Raw genomic sequence first — 16,004 nt, forward strand, 5'->3', positions numbered from 1 at the left:
GGTCGGCGTCTGGCGCCGGAGGTGGGGGGCTCCCCAGGCCGGTGCCCACCAGGCCTGGCCTTTCCCAACGGCTCCCGTCACCGAGCGCCCTGCGGTGGCCTCCGGGCTCTCCGGGCTGCAGAGGGAGGACAGGCTTTGAGGTAGGAGCTGGAAGGCCACGAAGTTGAGACCGCGTGGAGGAGAGAGCCCTCAGGACCCCAGCCCCGGGCGAGGTGGCAAACCCGGCGGCCTGCCCGGCGCGGTGGGTGTGGGCCCGCAGCGCGGAGCCGGCCGGGGATCAGAAGCCCACAGGCCCGCATTGTTCGCCCGTCACACTTCCTTTGGCTTTATTGCCTTTGTCCAACACCCTATTGTCTGGTTTCCTTTTGTCCCCCTTTCAGTGCTGCTGTCTTTTATTTTCCAGCCAGCCTGGTTGTTTTCATTTCTTTTGTCTGAAGTTCCTGAGAGGAAGGTTTTATTTTCAGCGGTTTGATTAATTCACAGCTTGAGCCCCGGGTTTGTTTGTTATGTAATTGCTGCCCTCAGCTCCAGGATAATACCCCTCCCCGGCTCCTCCTCCCCCGCGCCCGGCCCCCCTGCTCTGCCCGGCTCTGCGCCCCTCCCAGGGCCTGGATGGGCCGAGCCGTCCGCTTCCTGGCCGCCCTCCAGGTCCCTGGGTGGTGGGAGGGGACCCAGAGCTGCACCTTGAAGCCGCAGGGCAGCCGGGCTGGGGTCTCTCCTTTCCTCCTGGGCTGATGTTCTCGCCTCACCTGCAGCGCCCTGTCCCTGGGGCACCCCCGCCAGACCCCCAGGGCACCCTGCCCTTTGAAAGTCTGGTCTGATGTGTAGGATGGCATCAAATCAAACACATACATCTCGACTCGAATGGTGCTTCAGTTATTTCACGTAAAATACTGGACGCGGATTGTGTACAGCTGTTTACACCTACTGTCCACGGCCCTCTGCATCATTCGTTGTACATTACCAGAAACATTTTCTTACACAGAATTGCTGTAATGTGCAAATACAACACTGCACCTGCAGTTAAGAGACGTCTTACTGTATCTCAGTTTTGCCCAACACTCCCCTCCTAAAAATTTAATGCCCGTGTAAACATTTTTTCAAAAATTTTTACTTAATGATGCTTCTCAAACTAGTATATATCAGAATTACCTGGAGCGCTTGTTAAAAGAGACCCACGGCGCCACCCACAGAAATTCTGATTTGTGGGTGACCAATGACTTTATTTCTCAGGCAAGCCCCCCGGGCTCTGCTGAGGCTGCGGTCCTTGTGCTGCATGCCAGGCAGCAGTGGTTTCACAGAGGCCACCGTGACGCTTCCTGGTACCATGCACTGTTCTAAACACCACGTAAATATTAATTCATGACCCTCCCGCCGCCCATTTTACAGATGAGGAAGCAGGTGTGGAGAGGTTAAGTAACTTGCCCAAGGTCACGCAGCAGCTGGTGGAGCAGCTGAGGGAAGACCCCTGCCTACTAAGGACCTGCTGTGTGTCCGCACTGGTCTTCCATGACTTTGGAGGGTGAGCAGGTGCGCTCTGGGCCGTGCACCTGGTGTGACCACTGAAAACTTCTCCCCAGGACCCCGCTCAGCTGCTCAGCCATCCCGGGCGGTGGGTATCAGCAGCGGGAGGCAGTGCGCGCTGTCCCGCTCACACCAGGGACTGCAGATGCCTGAGGGGCCAGACTCCAATCGAGAGACGCTAGCTAGACAGAAGAAAATAGCTTTCTTAAAGCCACTCATCTCTCGGCTTGTTTTTTCCCTCACTTTTGGCTGACAGATGCATGCAGATAAGAGCTAGTTCACTTTTACCTTCCCTCTGCTGTAAGAAAAACAAAGACTAAATGTATTATATAAGGTAGTTGATATTTGGTTTTCCTTTCGGGGAGTAGGAGGGAGTGGAGGAGAGTAGGCAGACTGTGCATAAGGAGTGACTGCTGCCCAATTCCAGCCAATTATTGCCACAGACCAACTTCAGGAGAGGTTCAAATCCAGTGATGTGATACCTCTTGAGCTTTTAAATTTCGGTAACTAATTATCAATACGTACGTACACAACATACACAGACACTACAGACACATAGTGTATATGTAATCTTGGCTTTACTGGGTTCCGGAGCAGCCGGTTAACAATCTCCGGCCTTCTCAGGTGGCCCCATCAGCCCACTCTGCCAGCATTGCAACAGGCAGGCTGTGACGAAATTCGGCCCAGCCTTCTCTAGACTTTTCTGTTTAAAAAAAAAAAAAAAACAGGGACAAGAATCTTTTCTAGCTTGCCACAGTGGGTTCCGAATGAAAGCTTGCCTTTTGCAGGAGTGAACCTGTTTAGAGTGGGCGACCGGATGGCCGAGGCACTGCCTCTGGGGCTCAGGTCCCAGCTCACTCACTCTGCGCCCCCACCCCCTGCAGGATGTCCATGAGGAGCCCCGGCTCTGCCCAGCTGGCCCTGGATGACGCTGGCACCATGGTGAACTGTACTGTCAAGTCAGAGGGAAAGAAGGAGCCCTGCCACGAAGCCCCCCAGGGCTCGGCCACTGCAGCCGAGCCCCAGCCCGGAGACCCAGCCCGGGTCCCCCAGGATGGCGCTGACCCTCAAGCTCCAGCCCAGGTGCCCAGCACTCTCCTAGGGGCTCCTGGGTCAGTGTCCCCACCCCGCCTCTGTAGCCCCTGTGCCTGTGCCACTGCCCGTGGTGGGCGCCCTGGCCGGGCCGAGCAGCAGGCGGAAGTGTCCATCTCTGGGGCGCGACATAGGGGGGCGGGTCAGGCTACCTGTCTGAGCAGGACGTGGACTCCCTCACTCACCTGACAGGAACTGCTCACCTGTGTGTGACCAGTCCTTACCCTTGGGGACTAGTTGAGAGACAGACATGACACACGCGCCCAAAAGTCTGGCTTAAAGGTAATCTGCTGCTTGTTCCCACTGGTCTGAGAATATGAGTCTTACTGCTCAAACCAGAGTTAAATCGCTGTTCAAGACCCTGTGGTTCCTCGTCCCTGAAATGGCAGAACTGAACTTCCAGAGCAGGGAGGATTCTTGCAGCTGTTAAAAATGCCACGATTCCATGCAAGAGGTGTAAAAAAGGAATATATAGTCAAAAGCCAAATGAGTGAAAATGAGGAGAGTTTTAAGGGCTCTAAGGAGAGATCCAGCCAGGAGGGCTTGGGGTTAGGGGTGGTGATCAAGGAGGACTTCCTGGAGGAATAGGGCTTTAAGCTGGGCCTTAAAGAATGGAGAGGACTCAGATGAGAAGAGAAAAGGGGACGGTGTCTTAAAGAGGGGTAGGGTGGGGTCTTTGGGGGTAACCAGCTGGGCTGGAGTGGTAGGTATATACAAGGGAGAAATAATTAATAGCGACTTTTGGCCTCTGACTCTGCAGTGGCGAACCTCATTCACATGCATTAACTCCCTTGATCTCCCAGCAACAATCCTATGACGGGGAGATATTAGTATTCTGTTTTCAGAAGAGGGAGGTCAGGTTCAGGGAAGTTCAGGGACTCATGTGGCATCAAGCACCTTGTGTCACTGAGCCCAGGTCTCTTGTCTTCAAACCTTCTGTTCTTTTCACCGTACCTATCAAGCCACGTCAGAACAAAGGTAGGGCAGGTGGGGAGGGAGGGCCCTCCTCGGGCTGGGGGTAATTCAGGGGTCCCCTCAGGGTGCACACTTCTGGGGTGCTCAGCATCCTGCCCCCCACTGCAGTCTGCCCCTCCTTCTCTTGGGGGGTGACAGTGACATTCAGCATGTCTTGCAGGACAGCAGCTCCCCGGAGAGCAATGGATCCCCAGAACCCAGGAGACCAGGAGGCTCCGAGGCTGCTTCTGGAAGCCAGGAGAAGCTGGACTTCAACCGAAATTTAAAAGAAGGTAAGATGCCTGCCCTAGTTAGAGACAGGGGCCTGGGGAGGGAGGTGCCAGACTGGCTGCTCCTTATGCCGTTGGTGCCTTCCAGTTGTGCCGGCCATCGAGAAGCTGCTGTCCAGTGACTGGAAGGAGAGGTTTCTGGGAAGGAGCTCTGTGGAAACCAAAGATGTCAAAGGTGAAGGCCCGTGTGGGTGGGCAGGGGAGAGGTGTCTGGACCCCATGCCCTTCTCCAGGCCTGGCCATGCGGTCTAGGTCTGTAGGGCAACTCCTGGGGCTCCTTGGTGCCTCACACTTGGTCCGTGTCACTCCAGCCCTTGCGGTCAGCACCACCCCTTCCCCAGGGCCCCCGCCCTGGGCTCCTTCCCTTGAAGCAGAGGCCTGGAGGGAATCAGATCCCCTGGGTAGGGGTTTGGGCTCCTGCCAAGATCCTTATGACCTCAAGCATGTCATTGCCACTTCCTGGATCTAACTATAAAACGAGCCGAACGTTCCCGTTCACTGCCGAAAATTAATTCTAGGCCACCAGGGACCTAACTGAGCGAATTAAAAGGCTGTGGCTTGGATTCATTAGAGTGATAAGTTTCCCAGTGTGGTTGATGACACCACACAAAGGGAGCTTTAAAACAAAGCAGGTGCCCAGGCCCCACCCCCACCTACCGAATGAGAACCCCAGAGGATGGGGGCCTGGGCATCTGTATTTTTCAGAGGCTCCTCGGGTAATTCTGATGCAGGTGCTCTGCGGCCTGGCACTTAGGAGACTAAGACTGGAGACAGGGAAGCATTGATGTTTGCTAGCTGAGGACCACGTGGCAGATCCAGGACGAAGCTTCTAATTCAATACCACTAACCCTCACAGCAACCCTGTGAAGTGACAATCATTGTGCTCGTTTGTAGATTCAAAACACTAAAGTGCAGAGAAGTTGGTCGCTTGCCCAACAGCTCCCAGGAGGGATGGGTTCAAAGGGGAATTTGAACCCAGACCTGTCTTGCTCCAAAGCTTGAGGGTGTCACGCTGGGCCCACCTGTGAGGTGGTTGTCCACTCTGACCCTCGGGCACTGGCCACTTGAGGACGTCCAAGAGGTGGGCCAGGGCTGAGACGCTCCACCATCAGCATTTCCAGGGCCTGGAAACAGTGACTGATGGGGAGAGCACGCAGTTGTCAGCTGACAAGAGGAGGAGCCCCCTCCAGGGCAAGGATTATGTCTCAGTCACCTCTGCCGTCCTGCCTGTAACAGGGGCCTCTGGGGCATAGCAGTTGCTCAATGTCATACGAATGGACGGCTGGACAGATGAACAAACAAAAATTCTCAGTGGTGGTTGTTTCCCTGTGGAGCAGGGACCCAGGAGAGCCTGGCAGAGAAGGAGCTCCAGCTCCTGGTCATGATCCACCAGCTGTCCACCCTGCGGGACCAGCTCCTGACTGCCCACTCGGAGCAGAAGAACATGGCTGCGATGCTCTTTGAGAAGCAACAGCAGCAGATGGAGCTGGCCCGGCAGCAGCAGGAGCAGGTAGGTCCCTGCTGGCCCTGGTGTCTGGGGTTCTTTCCAGGGGCGGGGGTCCGGGTGGGCCTGGAGAGGGACGTGGTGGGGGAAGGCCTAGCCGGCGCAGACAGGGCGCTGGCGGGGGCTGTAGGATTCCCATCTCTGGATGTTGGGAGGGGCTGGGGGGTGGAGGGGCGCTGAGAGGCTCCAAGCGAAGGTGGCTGGCTGCTCCCTGCCCAGCCTCCATCCCAGGCCTCTGACAGAAGGGTGAGCTCCCCGCAAAAGGAGAATAAATTCTGAGGTTGGCTATTCTGCCTCTTGCCCTGTCCAGCTGTCCCCCGTGGTCTGCAGTAGCATGGAAGGCAGGGTGTGGATGGGGGCCACAAAGGCCCTGTGCGGGGTGGGGTCCTGGGGCCTAATGTCCCCGCTCCTGTCGCCTGCTCTTTCCTTCTGCCAGATCGCTAAGCAGCAGCAACAGCTGATCCAGCAGCAGCATAAGATCAACCTCCTTCAGCAGCAGATCCAGGTAAAAAGAGGCGAAGGCTGGGTGGTGGGAGGGCGGGAGGTTGAGAAGTTGACAGGTATTAGGGACAGGGAAGGAGAGGGGATGTGGACTAAGCAGAAGCACTCAGGCCTGACCCTACGGAGGGGGCTTATTTCTGCCCTAGCCCCTTCCCCTTTATTCGTCCCCTTTTTTCAAGGGCAGGGCCTAGAACATCTTCCTCCCAGCTGGGACCTGAGGCAGGAAGACAGGAGCCCATGAAGGGGCGTGGGGTCAGCTGGATCCTTTGGAAGACTGTCTCTGCCCCAGGCCTGTGTCTCTCATCCCTGGGTCTGTCTCCTGTGTCCAGGGCCGACACAGCTGGGTAGCTGGTTGACCCTCAGGGACTCACACAGGGTTTCTTTGCCCCCAGCAGGTCAACATGCCTTACGTCATGATCCCAGCCTTCCCCCCAGGCCACCAGCCTCTGCCTGTCACCCCTGACTCCCAGCTGGCTCTGCCCATCCAGCCCATCCCCTGCAAACCAGGTGAGTGTGGGAGAGGGGAGGGCTGCCCCGAGGTCAGGGAAGGAGCCCAGAAACTGCTCTCATCCGCAGATGTGCAGTGTGGCCTTTCTGGGCCTCCGCTTGGAATCTGTCTAGTGGGAGAATAATCCCTTCTTTCTGAATTTCACTGGGAGAATGAAGAGAAATCACACTTAGAAAACCATTTAACTGCTTTCCAGATGTAAGCAGATGTCACCAGTCTAGGCCTAGTCCCCCAGTTCCCTAATATCTTCAATATCTTGAACATTAACTGAGATTTATACATCTCTTGCTCCTGCCCTGACCTTCTGCGCCGTCACTGAGACTCAGCGACCACGACCGACCACGTGTCAGGTGCTGAGTGATTGCTGGGCAGCCCTGGGGGTGAAGACATGTGGACTTTGAGCTCAAGTCTGGGGAGAGAGAATGAAGGATACCAGTAGCCGGGGCATCTGGGAAGGCTTCTTGAGGAGGTGCTGCTTGTTGGGTCCTGGGGGAGCAGACTTGTGAGGGTGAAGCTGGGAGCTGAGGGTGGAGGGCCGGGGAAAGGGTGGTCCAGGCAGGGGCCCCGTGGAGCTGAGGGCAGCACAGGGCAGGGTGGTGGGATGTGGCGGGGGAGGGCAGTTGGGGCTGAGCATGGACTTTAGCATTTATTTTGTACACTATGGGACACGCACGAATGTTTCAGTAGAGGATGCGTTGCACACTGGCTGGAGGTGCTAGGAAGCAGAGGGGTACAGACCTGTTGAGGGGATCCAGCCTGAACTGAGGCAGTGACAGTGGGACCGAGGCAGAGACAGAATCGTTAGGCTGTGATCCTGGACTCCTTGTGAGAGGCCCTGGGGGCAGGGCAGAGATGCCGCCTGGAATTGCCCCAGGAGGGGAGCAGCTTTCAAGTCTCCCTTCTCCGTGGGAGAGAGAAGGCAGGGCAGTCCCATCCAGGTGAGCACCTATGGGTCCACCAGCCAGGCCCTCGGGCCATGGGCACAGTTCATCGATCAACCCCACTGACTCCAGGGTGAGGGGAAGGAGAAACACAAAAACGAAGGAAGTCAGGCCCTACTTTGAAGGAAGCTTCCTGTTTGAGGTGAGGGAGTGGGGACTGGGAAGGGGGAGGGGTGCAGGGGAAGGACAGGTTACGCAAAACCATTGCAATGCTAGGTGCCTGGAGCCGAGATGCTGGGCTGAGGAGGGCCCAGGTCTGGTTGGGGGAGGGGGCCACATGCTTTCCGGACAAGGGAGGCAGGAAGCAAGTTGTGGAAAACCTGGACTGGCTAGGCTCCACCTGCTTCGTTTGCTATAGAATCCTAGTAAGCAGAGGCTGCAGGCTGCCAGACGCCCCACCCCCGCCCCAGGCTGAGTATGAACAACACCCCTCTCCTGCCCACAAGCCTCAGGTGATGCCCAGTTGCCTACAGCCTAGTCCGAACTCCCGAGCGCAGCCCTCACGGGCCCACCGCATGCCAGTCTCACTCCCCACCTCTCGCTCTCACACCCCCCGGCTCCATTTCCACCTGCCCACCTGCCACGCTCATTCGCGCCCCACCTCCTCCAGGAAGCCTGCTCCAGTCACCCCAGCTGAACAGAGTCCTCTGGCATGCCACCCTGTAGCGCCTATCACCTCCGGCCATGTGGTCAGTGGTTTGTCCACATGGCTTATCTCCCCCCCTCAACTGTCAAGTCCGTGATGCTGGGCCAGCTTGAGGGACAGTGAGGTAGGCTAGGTAGAGCAGAGAGAGTGCTGTGTAGTGGGGAAAAGTCTAGAGAACCCGGAGCTCTCAGATCTTGGTGCTCCCATTGATTAACATTGTGGGCACCCATGTAACTTCTCCCGGTCTCAGTTTCGTGACCTGTAAAATGGGATGATGTACTGAGTACCTGTTATATGCCACACACTATCGTGAGATAGTGCACACGAGACAGGCTACACCACAGGTTGCTGCTTTTGTACCCTGCACATAGTAGGTATAAAATGCAAGTGTCCGCAGAATGAATATGCATGTACCTGTTCTCACGTCACCAGTGGGTTGAAATTCCGTGGTCCGTCAGTCGGGAAGGGCAGGAGCTGGGTGAGGAGGCCGATCAGTGTGCGGGGCGGTGGGGGCCGAGGGCATGGGAGGTCCCCAGCAGCGCTCTGGGGCTGGGAGGGCAGTGGTTGGAAGCAAGCTGCGCCAGCCCCTGGGCCTCTGCCTGCTTGGCGCTGCTGGGACCTCGTCAAGCAGGGTGTCTGCTGTTCTGTGCTCATCCAGGACTTTTCTCCCTGCCGCCTTTTCCACAGTGGAGTACCCGCTGCAGCTGCTGCACACGCCCCCCGCCCCCGTGGTGAAGAGGCCTGGGGCCATGCCTGCCCACCACCCCCTACAGGTACCGCCCCACCCACTGGCCCGCGGTGGCCGAGGGGACCCTGGGGGGCCCTTTGCTCTTGTTCACATGCTCCTTCTGTCTTCTTTTCCTGTGTCTCCTGGGCTGTTCTGGGTCTGTTGTCTCCTCTGTCCCTCTGTCACCATGTGTCCCCGTTGTCCCTCTGTGGGGGGTCTCCTTTGGTGTCTCTCACCCTCTGGCTTCTGGGTCTCCCTCAGGAGCCCTCCCAACCCCTGAACCTCACGGCCAAGCCCAAGGCGCCCGAGCTGCCCAGCGCTTCCAGCTCCCCCAGCCTGAAGATGGGCAGCTGTGGCCCCCGCCCCCCAAGCCATGGGGCCCCCACGCGGGACCTGCAGGCCAGCCCCCCCAGCCTGCCTTTGGGTAAGGCTCCTGCACCTTTTCCTTCAGCCTTCTTCTTGGGGAGAGCCAGGGGGGCAGGAGATGGCCCTGGCATGTCCCTTCCCCCTGTGGGTTACAGTTTTTGTAAAACAAGGGGTTAGACCTCCTCTCTCCAACCCCCTTCAATTTCAGCATTCAGTGTCTCAGAAGATCCCCTCCCTCCTTCCCCCCACCGTATCTGACTGGGCACCCCGCCATCAGGGATTCAGGCCACTGAGTTGCACAATTTCAGGGGTGGTTTCTCACTTCTAGTAGGAGTGACTGGGGATGTAAATGGCGCCCTCTAGGGGACGTGCAGTGCAACAGAAGGGAAGGGGGAGCTCCAGCCCAGGGGTGGCAAGGCATGAACTGGGTCAATCCCCTCGATAACCCCTCTTTTCCCTTTTTTCGCTCTCCTTCTTCCCATAGGCTTCCTTGGTGAAGGGGACGCTGTCACCAAAGCCATCCAGGATGCCAGACAGCTGCTGCACGGCCACAGTGGGGCCTTAGACAGTTCCCCGAACACCCCCTTCCGTAAGGTAGGGGCTCCCACTCCCCTGTGCTGGGACAGCCAGCTGGAAGAGCGGGGAGGGGAGCAGGGTGGCGCAGAGGGGCTGATGCACAAGCTACCCCTGTCTACCCAGGACCTCATTAGCCTGGACACATCCCCAGCCAAGGAGCGGCTGGAGGAGAGCTGTGTGCACCCGCTGGAAGAAGCCATGCTGGGCTGTGACGTGGATGGTGAGGGCCCCGGGTACTGGGCTGATGGGCAGGAGGGCCCACCTCTGCTTCCCCCCAGGGCCAGGGTGGGTCAGGTCGTGTTTCCAGTCCCTGGTCTCCCTTAGTCTGTCTGTGGAGTCCCCTTATGTGCCTGTCCCTTGTCTTGTCTCTGGGTCCCGGGCTAGGCGTCTGCTGATGTCTTACTGCTGGCCATCTGTGGCCCCTGTGGGAGCCTGCCCGCGCCCCCTGGTGGTCAAGCTGGACGTGTCTTTTTCTGCCGGCCTTGGAGGGCTCTCCTCACCCCACATCGGCTGCCCTGCCTGGCTGACTTCTCCCCTGCTCCCCAGGCTCCCGCCACTTCCCTGAGTCTCGGAACAGCAGCCACATCAAGAGGCCCATGAATGCCTTCATGGTGTGGGCCAAGGACGAGCGGAGGAAGATCCTCCAAGCCTTCCCAGACATGCACAACTCAAGCATCAGCAAGATCCTCGGTAAGGGCGAGCGGGTGGGGGCTCTGGGGGCTCTAGGTGCTCCAGGCGTCAGAGTCCAGCAGAACCTGGTGGCGGGAGCCAGCTGGGTCTACTTGGAGCTTGCTGGAGATAGTCCACGCCATATTGAACTCCAGTGGAATCATGGGGTGTGAGAGTCAGGCAGGATGTGGGGTGGCTGGGTCCTGGGGTCTTGTACACTGTATGGCTCTCACCCGAGAACTAGAGGAGGGGGAGGGGGAAGGGAGTGTGTGTGTGTGTGTATACACATTCTTTGGCCCCACTGATCTCCCCTAATTGTTCCCCTGCTTGCCCTGACCCTTGGAGCTGGCTCTGGCAGGAAACAGGAGAGATGGATATTCTCGGGCTGTCAGTAAAGAAAGGTTTTTAAAATTACACGTCCTCTTTGGGGAGAAATGTAGGCCAGGACAAGTGGGGCTAGAAGAGGGCGGTTGTTTTCAAGCCTCAGCTCCTCCAGTGTCTACACAAGCCTCTTGCATACTGAGGCACCAAGCATTTTGTCCTCAGGGAGCTCTCGGCATTGCTGCGGCCTGGTGGCTACTCTTTGGTTTGTGCAAATCATGCAGACCAGAGGCCACCAGTTGCCAGATGGTCTGGTATATGGGTGGGTGCTGTGTCTTAAGCTGGCAGTTGGATACGCTTATACATGCCAGCTTCATTCATTTGCTCAGCACCACGGAGCACCCACAAGGGGCCAGGCCCTTGCTATGTGTATGTGCGTGCATGTATGTCTGGGGATCAAAACCTTCTCGGGGCCTCCAGGGCCTGCAGGGGACTGGGTGGGGGGGGTGTCGGCAGAGCCCAGTGCTGACTGCCCGCCCCCGGGCACTGGGCCAGGCTCCCGCTGGAAGTCCATGACCAACCAGGAGAAGCAGCCCTACTACGAGGAGCAGGCGAGACTGAGCCGGCAGCACCTGGAGAAGTACCCCGACTACAAGTACAAGCCGCGGCCCAAGCGCACCTGCATCGTGGAGGGCAAGCGCCTGCGGGTGGGCGAGTACAAGGCTCTGATGAGGACCCGGCGCCAGGATGCCCGCCAGAGCTATGCGACCCCGTGAGCAGGCCTCCCCAGCGGCTGTAACTGTGTGTGTATGAGTGTGTGTGCGCGCATATGTGTGTGTAGCTTTTGTGAGCGGTGGGGGTTACTGTGTGGCTTGGCCGTGGGTACGTGTGCATGGGTGTGTTGGCATCATCTGTGTGTGGCTGGGCCCGTGTGTGTGACTGTGTCTATGGTAAGCACCTAGTGGCTCAGGAATTGCTTCGTGACTGAGTGACCGTGAGGGACAAGCGTGTATCTGGAGAAATGTGCTTGTGGGTCCCCTTTCTGACAAACACAATACAAATTCAGAGGTCCTAAAAATCGAGGTACGTGTCTTACAGAGGATTCCTGACCAAGGATCTTAGTGGATTCCTTTGAACAGGAAATACCCTGGGGCATTTGAAATATACAATTTCCAGATATTGGATTCACACACGATCCTCCAGGACTATCTGGCCCTGGGGCTGCAAGCATGTGTCAGTCTGTAGCTGACTGAGAATTTGCCATCAGGGCGCAGAGCGTGTGTGTCTTGAGCCCAAAGGATGTGAGGTGGGAGGGCACGCCCTGAAGGGGCGCGGAGGGGAGCAGGGTCAGTCCCCCTGTAACCGTGCGTCTTTTCTGCCCCGCAGCCCGCAGCCCGGCCAGATGCAGATGAGCGCCTCGGAGGTCCTGTACCCTCGGGTGGCAGGCGTGCCCCTGACACAGCCCCTGGTGGACCACTTTGTGCCCCGCAGCCTGGACCCGAATATGCCTGTCATTGTCAACACCTGCAGCCTCCGGGAGGAGGGCGAGGGCCCGGACGACAGGCACTCGGTGGCCGATGGCGAGATGTACCGGTACAGCGAGGACGAGGACTCGGAGGCTGAGGAGAAGAGTGACGGGGAGCTGGTGGTGCTCACAGACTGAGCCCAGCTGGGTGGGCCTGGCCTCCTCCCTGGGGAAGATCTGGCCCCAAGCCAGTGGGCACAGCCACCACACTTGGCCTATGTTGGTACTTGGACTTGGGCATGCCCGGGAGATGGGCACAGCGTGCATCTGTAGATACATTCATGAGGGGAGATGCCCCCTCCCCACCACACCTGCGGGCACACCTGAGGAGCTGATGGCCTCGAGGGCAGGTCCTGCATGGTGGTGGTGGGCCGGGCTGGCTGAGCTCCGTGACCCTTGAGGCTCATGGCCAGGGGACACTGGATGACCTTCCCTTCCTGCAGGTCTGCCCACCCTGGGGGTATGGCAGCTACAGACCTGTCCCCCTAGGGCTACATGCTTTGCTTCCATTCTTTCCTGGCTGGACCAGCCATCATGGGACCAACATGTCTCCCCCTCCACCACAGCACCCCAGATCGCTCCTCTAGCACCAGGATCACTTTGTACTTTGTGCAGAAAGGTCTGGCTGTCCTGTCTATCCTCTGCCAAGCCTGTCATGCCTCTGGCTGCTGTGTGTGCGTGTGTGCATGCGTGTGTAACGCATGTGCGCACGTGCCCATGTTTTCATCCGTTCTTTCGTTGCACAAGATATTTATTGAGTGCCCACTATGTGCCAGGCACCGGGGCTGAGTTCCTGTGGGTGTCTCTTCATGCCATTCTCGCTTCTCCAGGGGGCTCTTTCTCTGCTTTTTTGTCCCCTAATTGCTACCTCTTTGTCAGTCTGGGTGTCTCAGGTTGTGTGTGTCCTTGGTGCATTTCTCTCTGTCCTTGTTTCTCTGCAGGGCCTTTTTGTGTCTCTCCCTTCCTCGGTGTCTGCCCTTGCCCCTTTGATGCCCACAGGATCTCTGAAGGCCCCTGGTCTGCCCTGGGCCCCCTAGCCGTCCTGACCTCCCCTGCTGCCCCTTCACTCCCTCCCAGACTCAGCCTGTCAGTTCCCAGGGAGCCATTTTTAGCTCCGAGCAGCCTAGGAATGTCCTCGGCCTCTAAGGGGCTCTGTCCTGGTGCCCTGGCCCCTGGTCCCAACCTGAGTGCCAGGAATGGGGTGGGGGGGGCAGGAGGACGGATGGTGCCCCCTTCCTGTCAGTGACAGAAGCCCTGGAGAGCAGGGCTCTCGTGGCAGCTGGTCTCCACGTCTCCCTTTTGAGGCTGGGGCCTCCCCATTCCTGGAAGAGATTGGTGAGAAGACTCAGGCTTCATCCCCTTCCACACCGCTCTGCCCGCTCCCCTCCCCTCCGCCACTCCACACTGGGGAACCTGCCTCCGCTCCTGATCCTTTCCACAACGTCTTTCCCTAAGAAAATCAAATCCCGTTGGCACCTGACTCCAAAGATCCAGAACAGCCCTGGGGTCAGGGTGGGCGGGAACCCCGAATCCCCCAGGGACAGATGTGGAGCCTGTGTCCACCCCCCACCTTCTCCCCTTCCCTTCCCTTCTAGTTCCCAAGCCCAACTTCTCTCCAGGCTGTTTTTTTTTTTTATTTTTATGACTGTAAACATAGATAGTGCTTTATTTTGTTAATAATAAGATAATGATGAGTAACTTAACCAGCACATTTCTCCTGTTTACACTTGGGGATTTTTTTTTGTTTTGTTCTCTGTTGGCGTAATAAAGACAGACCATTTCAGAATCTGGCCCTTGCTGGGGGAGGTGGGGAGCGGGGAGGCTGGCCCAAGTCCAGAATTCGTAAATGTGCCACCAGCCCAGGCACCACTGCCCCCTGGTGGCAGCTCTGGGGAACTGCAGGCATGGAGCCTGGGAGGAAACATGAAGGGAGGCCCAGGTCAGATGCCACCCCTGCAACCCACACTCTAAGATACCACCCCTATTTCAAGGAGGTGAGCCAGACCTCACCACAAAGTGCCCACCCAGGTCCTAAGAAAGAAGGCAATGGTGAGAGGTGAGAGCACTGGAGTAAGAGTCAGGAAGCTTTGGTTCTCCCCAGAACTAGACGCATGGCTTTGTGTGTGTTGGGGTGGTGGTGATGGGGTATCATGTCTCCCCTTTGGTCCGCATTGTCTTCATCTGAAAACAAGGAGGTTGAACCTTTTACATGGCCTTTATCCTCTTTTGGAGAAGGAGCCCTTTGAGAATCTTATGAAAGCTGTGGACCCTCATCCCAGAAAGGGGCACACAGAGACACCATGAGCCCATTTATGAGGCCCCCAGGATACTGATTAATGAAGCAGGCTCTCTATGTGCTTCAGGGCTCTTTGAAGCAGGATTTCAAAGACTTACACATCACACTAGGAGAAATAATAGTGCATTAGACCTGAAAGAGCTGAAGAACAGACTGAAACTCTCAAAACGCAGCAAGGGTTGATAAAAGACCAACTCTCATGGCTAAAAAATTAATGCCATGAATATGGAATGAGGGCAACAAAGCTGAACAGTGGGTGTGAGAGAGACTTGGGTTGAATTAACAGAAGCATGTGTTAATAACAAGGGAGGTGATGGGCCAGTATACACCACACAGTCCTGGTCTCAAGTGCATCTTGCTTGTCCTAGGCCCTTCAACAGAGGAGGCCGCTGTCACACTGAAGGGGCCCAGAGGCAGGCATCTTGTACGGAGGACTAGAGGGGCTGGTGGCCCATCCACTAGGCTGGGGCCAGGGATGTTTAGTCCGGAAAAGAGGAGACTAGGGGAGGGCAGAAAGGACAAGATCGTGAGGTGGACAAAGCTGTCAGGTGAACAACACATAGATACTCGATGTGGCTCAGAGGGTAGCACTAGCACTTGGCCTCTTTTTCTCTCTAATTGAACTATTGTTGATCACTTGGCCTCTTGGTGAAAATCGCATTGGTCAATATTTTTGGCTTAACATAAAAAACCTTGACAAAGATGGTCAGAAGTGGTAGAGAGCTTCCCAACACAGGAAGTATTCAAGCAGAGGCTCTTGAATGCTGGAAAGGGGATTTCTAAATTGGAGAGAGTGGTGGTGAGAGAAGGTAGGTGTGGTTGACTCCAGGGCCACAAACTTGGGAGTAAAGTCATTTCAAGAATAGGGTCCCGGCTTTTTGATCTAGGGAGCGTCCTGGCTGCTAGTCTTTGCTGGTTTTCCCCAGCCCAGCCTCCCAGAGCTTTGAGCCTCCTCTCCTTTGACCTCTCCACCCCAGGTCTCTGGCAGGGCAGTGGCAAGTAGCAGAGCCCAGCTTCCTCGTCCCCTCAAGAAGACACAGGCGGTCGGTCCCTGGGAAGAGGAGCATGGCTGACTGGCGCCTGCCCCCTAGTGGCCACAGGGGAGAGTTGCTCATTTCAACGTCGCTGCCCATCTCTGCAACCCTCTAGTCCCCACTACCTTCCCGGACTGTGTTCCAAACCAAATCTGGGCAGTCTGGTCAGGACACTCCCAGCCAGGTTTGTGTGGCCTCTGCCAGTCCGGAGCACCTCTGACTTCCCTATTCCCAGGTCCTCTGTGGCCTCAGGGGACCTGAGGCCAGTACTGCCTCTCTCCCACTCCAGCAACCCTTGTCCTGAACTTACTCCAGCTGCTGGGACAAGAGTCACATGCCCTGCATTCCCTAAGGGCAGGAATGGCTCTGCCTGGGGAACCTGTGGTTGGTGCCCTGCAGCCCCACCCCCCTGGCCCCAGGAGAGGCAGGACGGGGTCAGGTGGGTTGAAAGGCCAGGAACAGAGCATCTGGGACATTACTAGGAAGGCTGGGGCATGAGCTTGTCCTTTGTCCTCTCTGTGCCTCTCTTG

The 16,004-nt window shown here is 57.2% G+C and overlaps 1 protein-coding gene across 3 annotated transcripts in view; it reads left to right on the plus strand.

Annotated features, from left to right (window-relative positions):
• The window catches only part of SOX13 (SRY-box transcription factor 13), a 43,285-nt gene extending 29,355 nt beyond the window's left edge, over nucleotides 1-13,930 (plus strand). Inside the window, exons 3-15 of one of the 3 annotated variants that reach the window (XM_031438809.2) lie at nucleotides 2,409-2,607; nucleotides 3,752-3,863; nucleotides 3,949-4,035; nucleotides 5,198-5,370; nucleotides 5,801-5,869; nucleotides 6,258-6,372; nucleotides 8,648-8,733; nucleotides 8,949-9,111; nucleotides 9,538-9,647; nucleotides 9,753-9,849; nucleotides 10,176-10,319; nucleotides 11,175-11,422; nucleotides 12,006-12,144. In XM_031438809.2, coding sequence (XP_031294669.1) covers nucleotides 2,409-2,607; nucleotides 3,752-3,863; nucleotides 3,949-4,035; nucleotides 5,198-5,370; nucleotides 5,801-5,869; nucleotides 6,258-6,372; nucleotides 8,648-8,733; nucleotides 8,949-9,111; nucleotides 9,538-9,647; nucleotides 9,753-9,849; nucleotides 10,176-10,319; nucleotides 11,175-11,395 — 1,576 coding nt within the window. In that variant the 3' untranslated portion in view covers nucleotides 11,396-11,422; nucleotides 12,006-12,144. Of the gene's footprint in view, nucleotides 1-2,408; nucleotides 2,608-3,751; nucleotides 3,864-3,948; nucleotides 4,036-5,197; nucleotides 5,371-5,800; nucleotides 5,870-6,257; nucleotides 6,373-8,647; nucleotides 8,734-8,948; nucleotides 9,112-9,537; nucleotides 9,648-9,752; nucleotides 9,850-10,175; nucleotides 10,320-11,174; nucleotides 11,423-12,005 lie in introns of all 3 variants that reach the window. The other 2 variants (XM_031438807.2, XM_031438808.2) reach the window with 2 other exon arrangements.
• Nucleotides 13,931-16,004: the final 2,074 nt, after the last annotated feature.

This window comes from Camelus dromedarius, chromosome 21, assembly GCF_036321535.1.
Source record: "Camelus dromedarius isolate mCamDro1 chromosome 21, mCamDro1.pat, whole genome shotgun sequence".
NCBI classification, from domain to species: Eukaryota; Metazoa; Chordata; class Mammalia; order Artiodactyla; family Camelidae; genus Camelus; species Camelus dromedarius.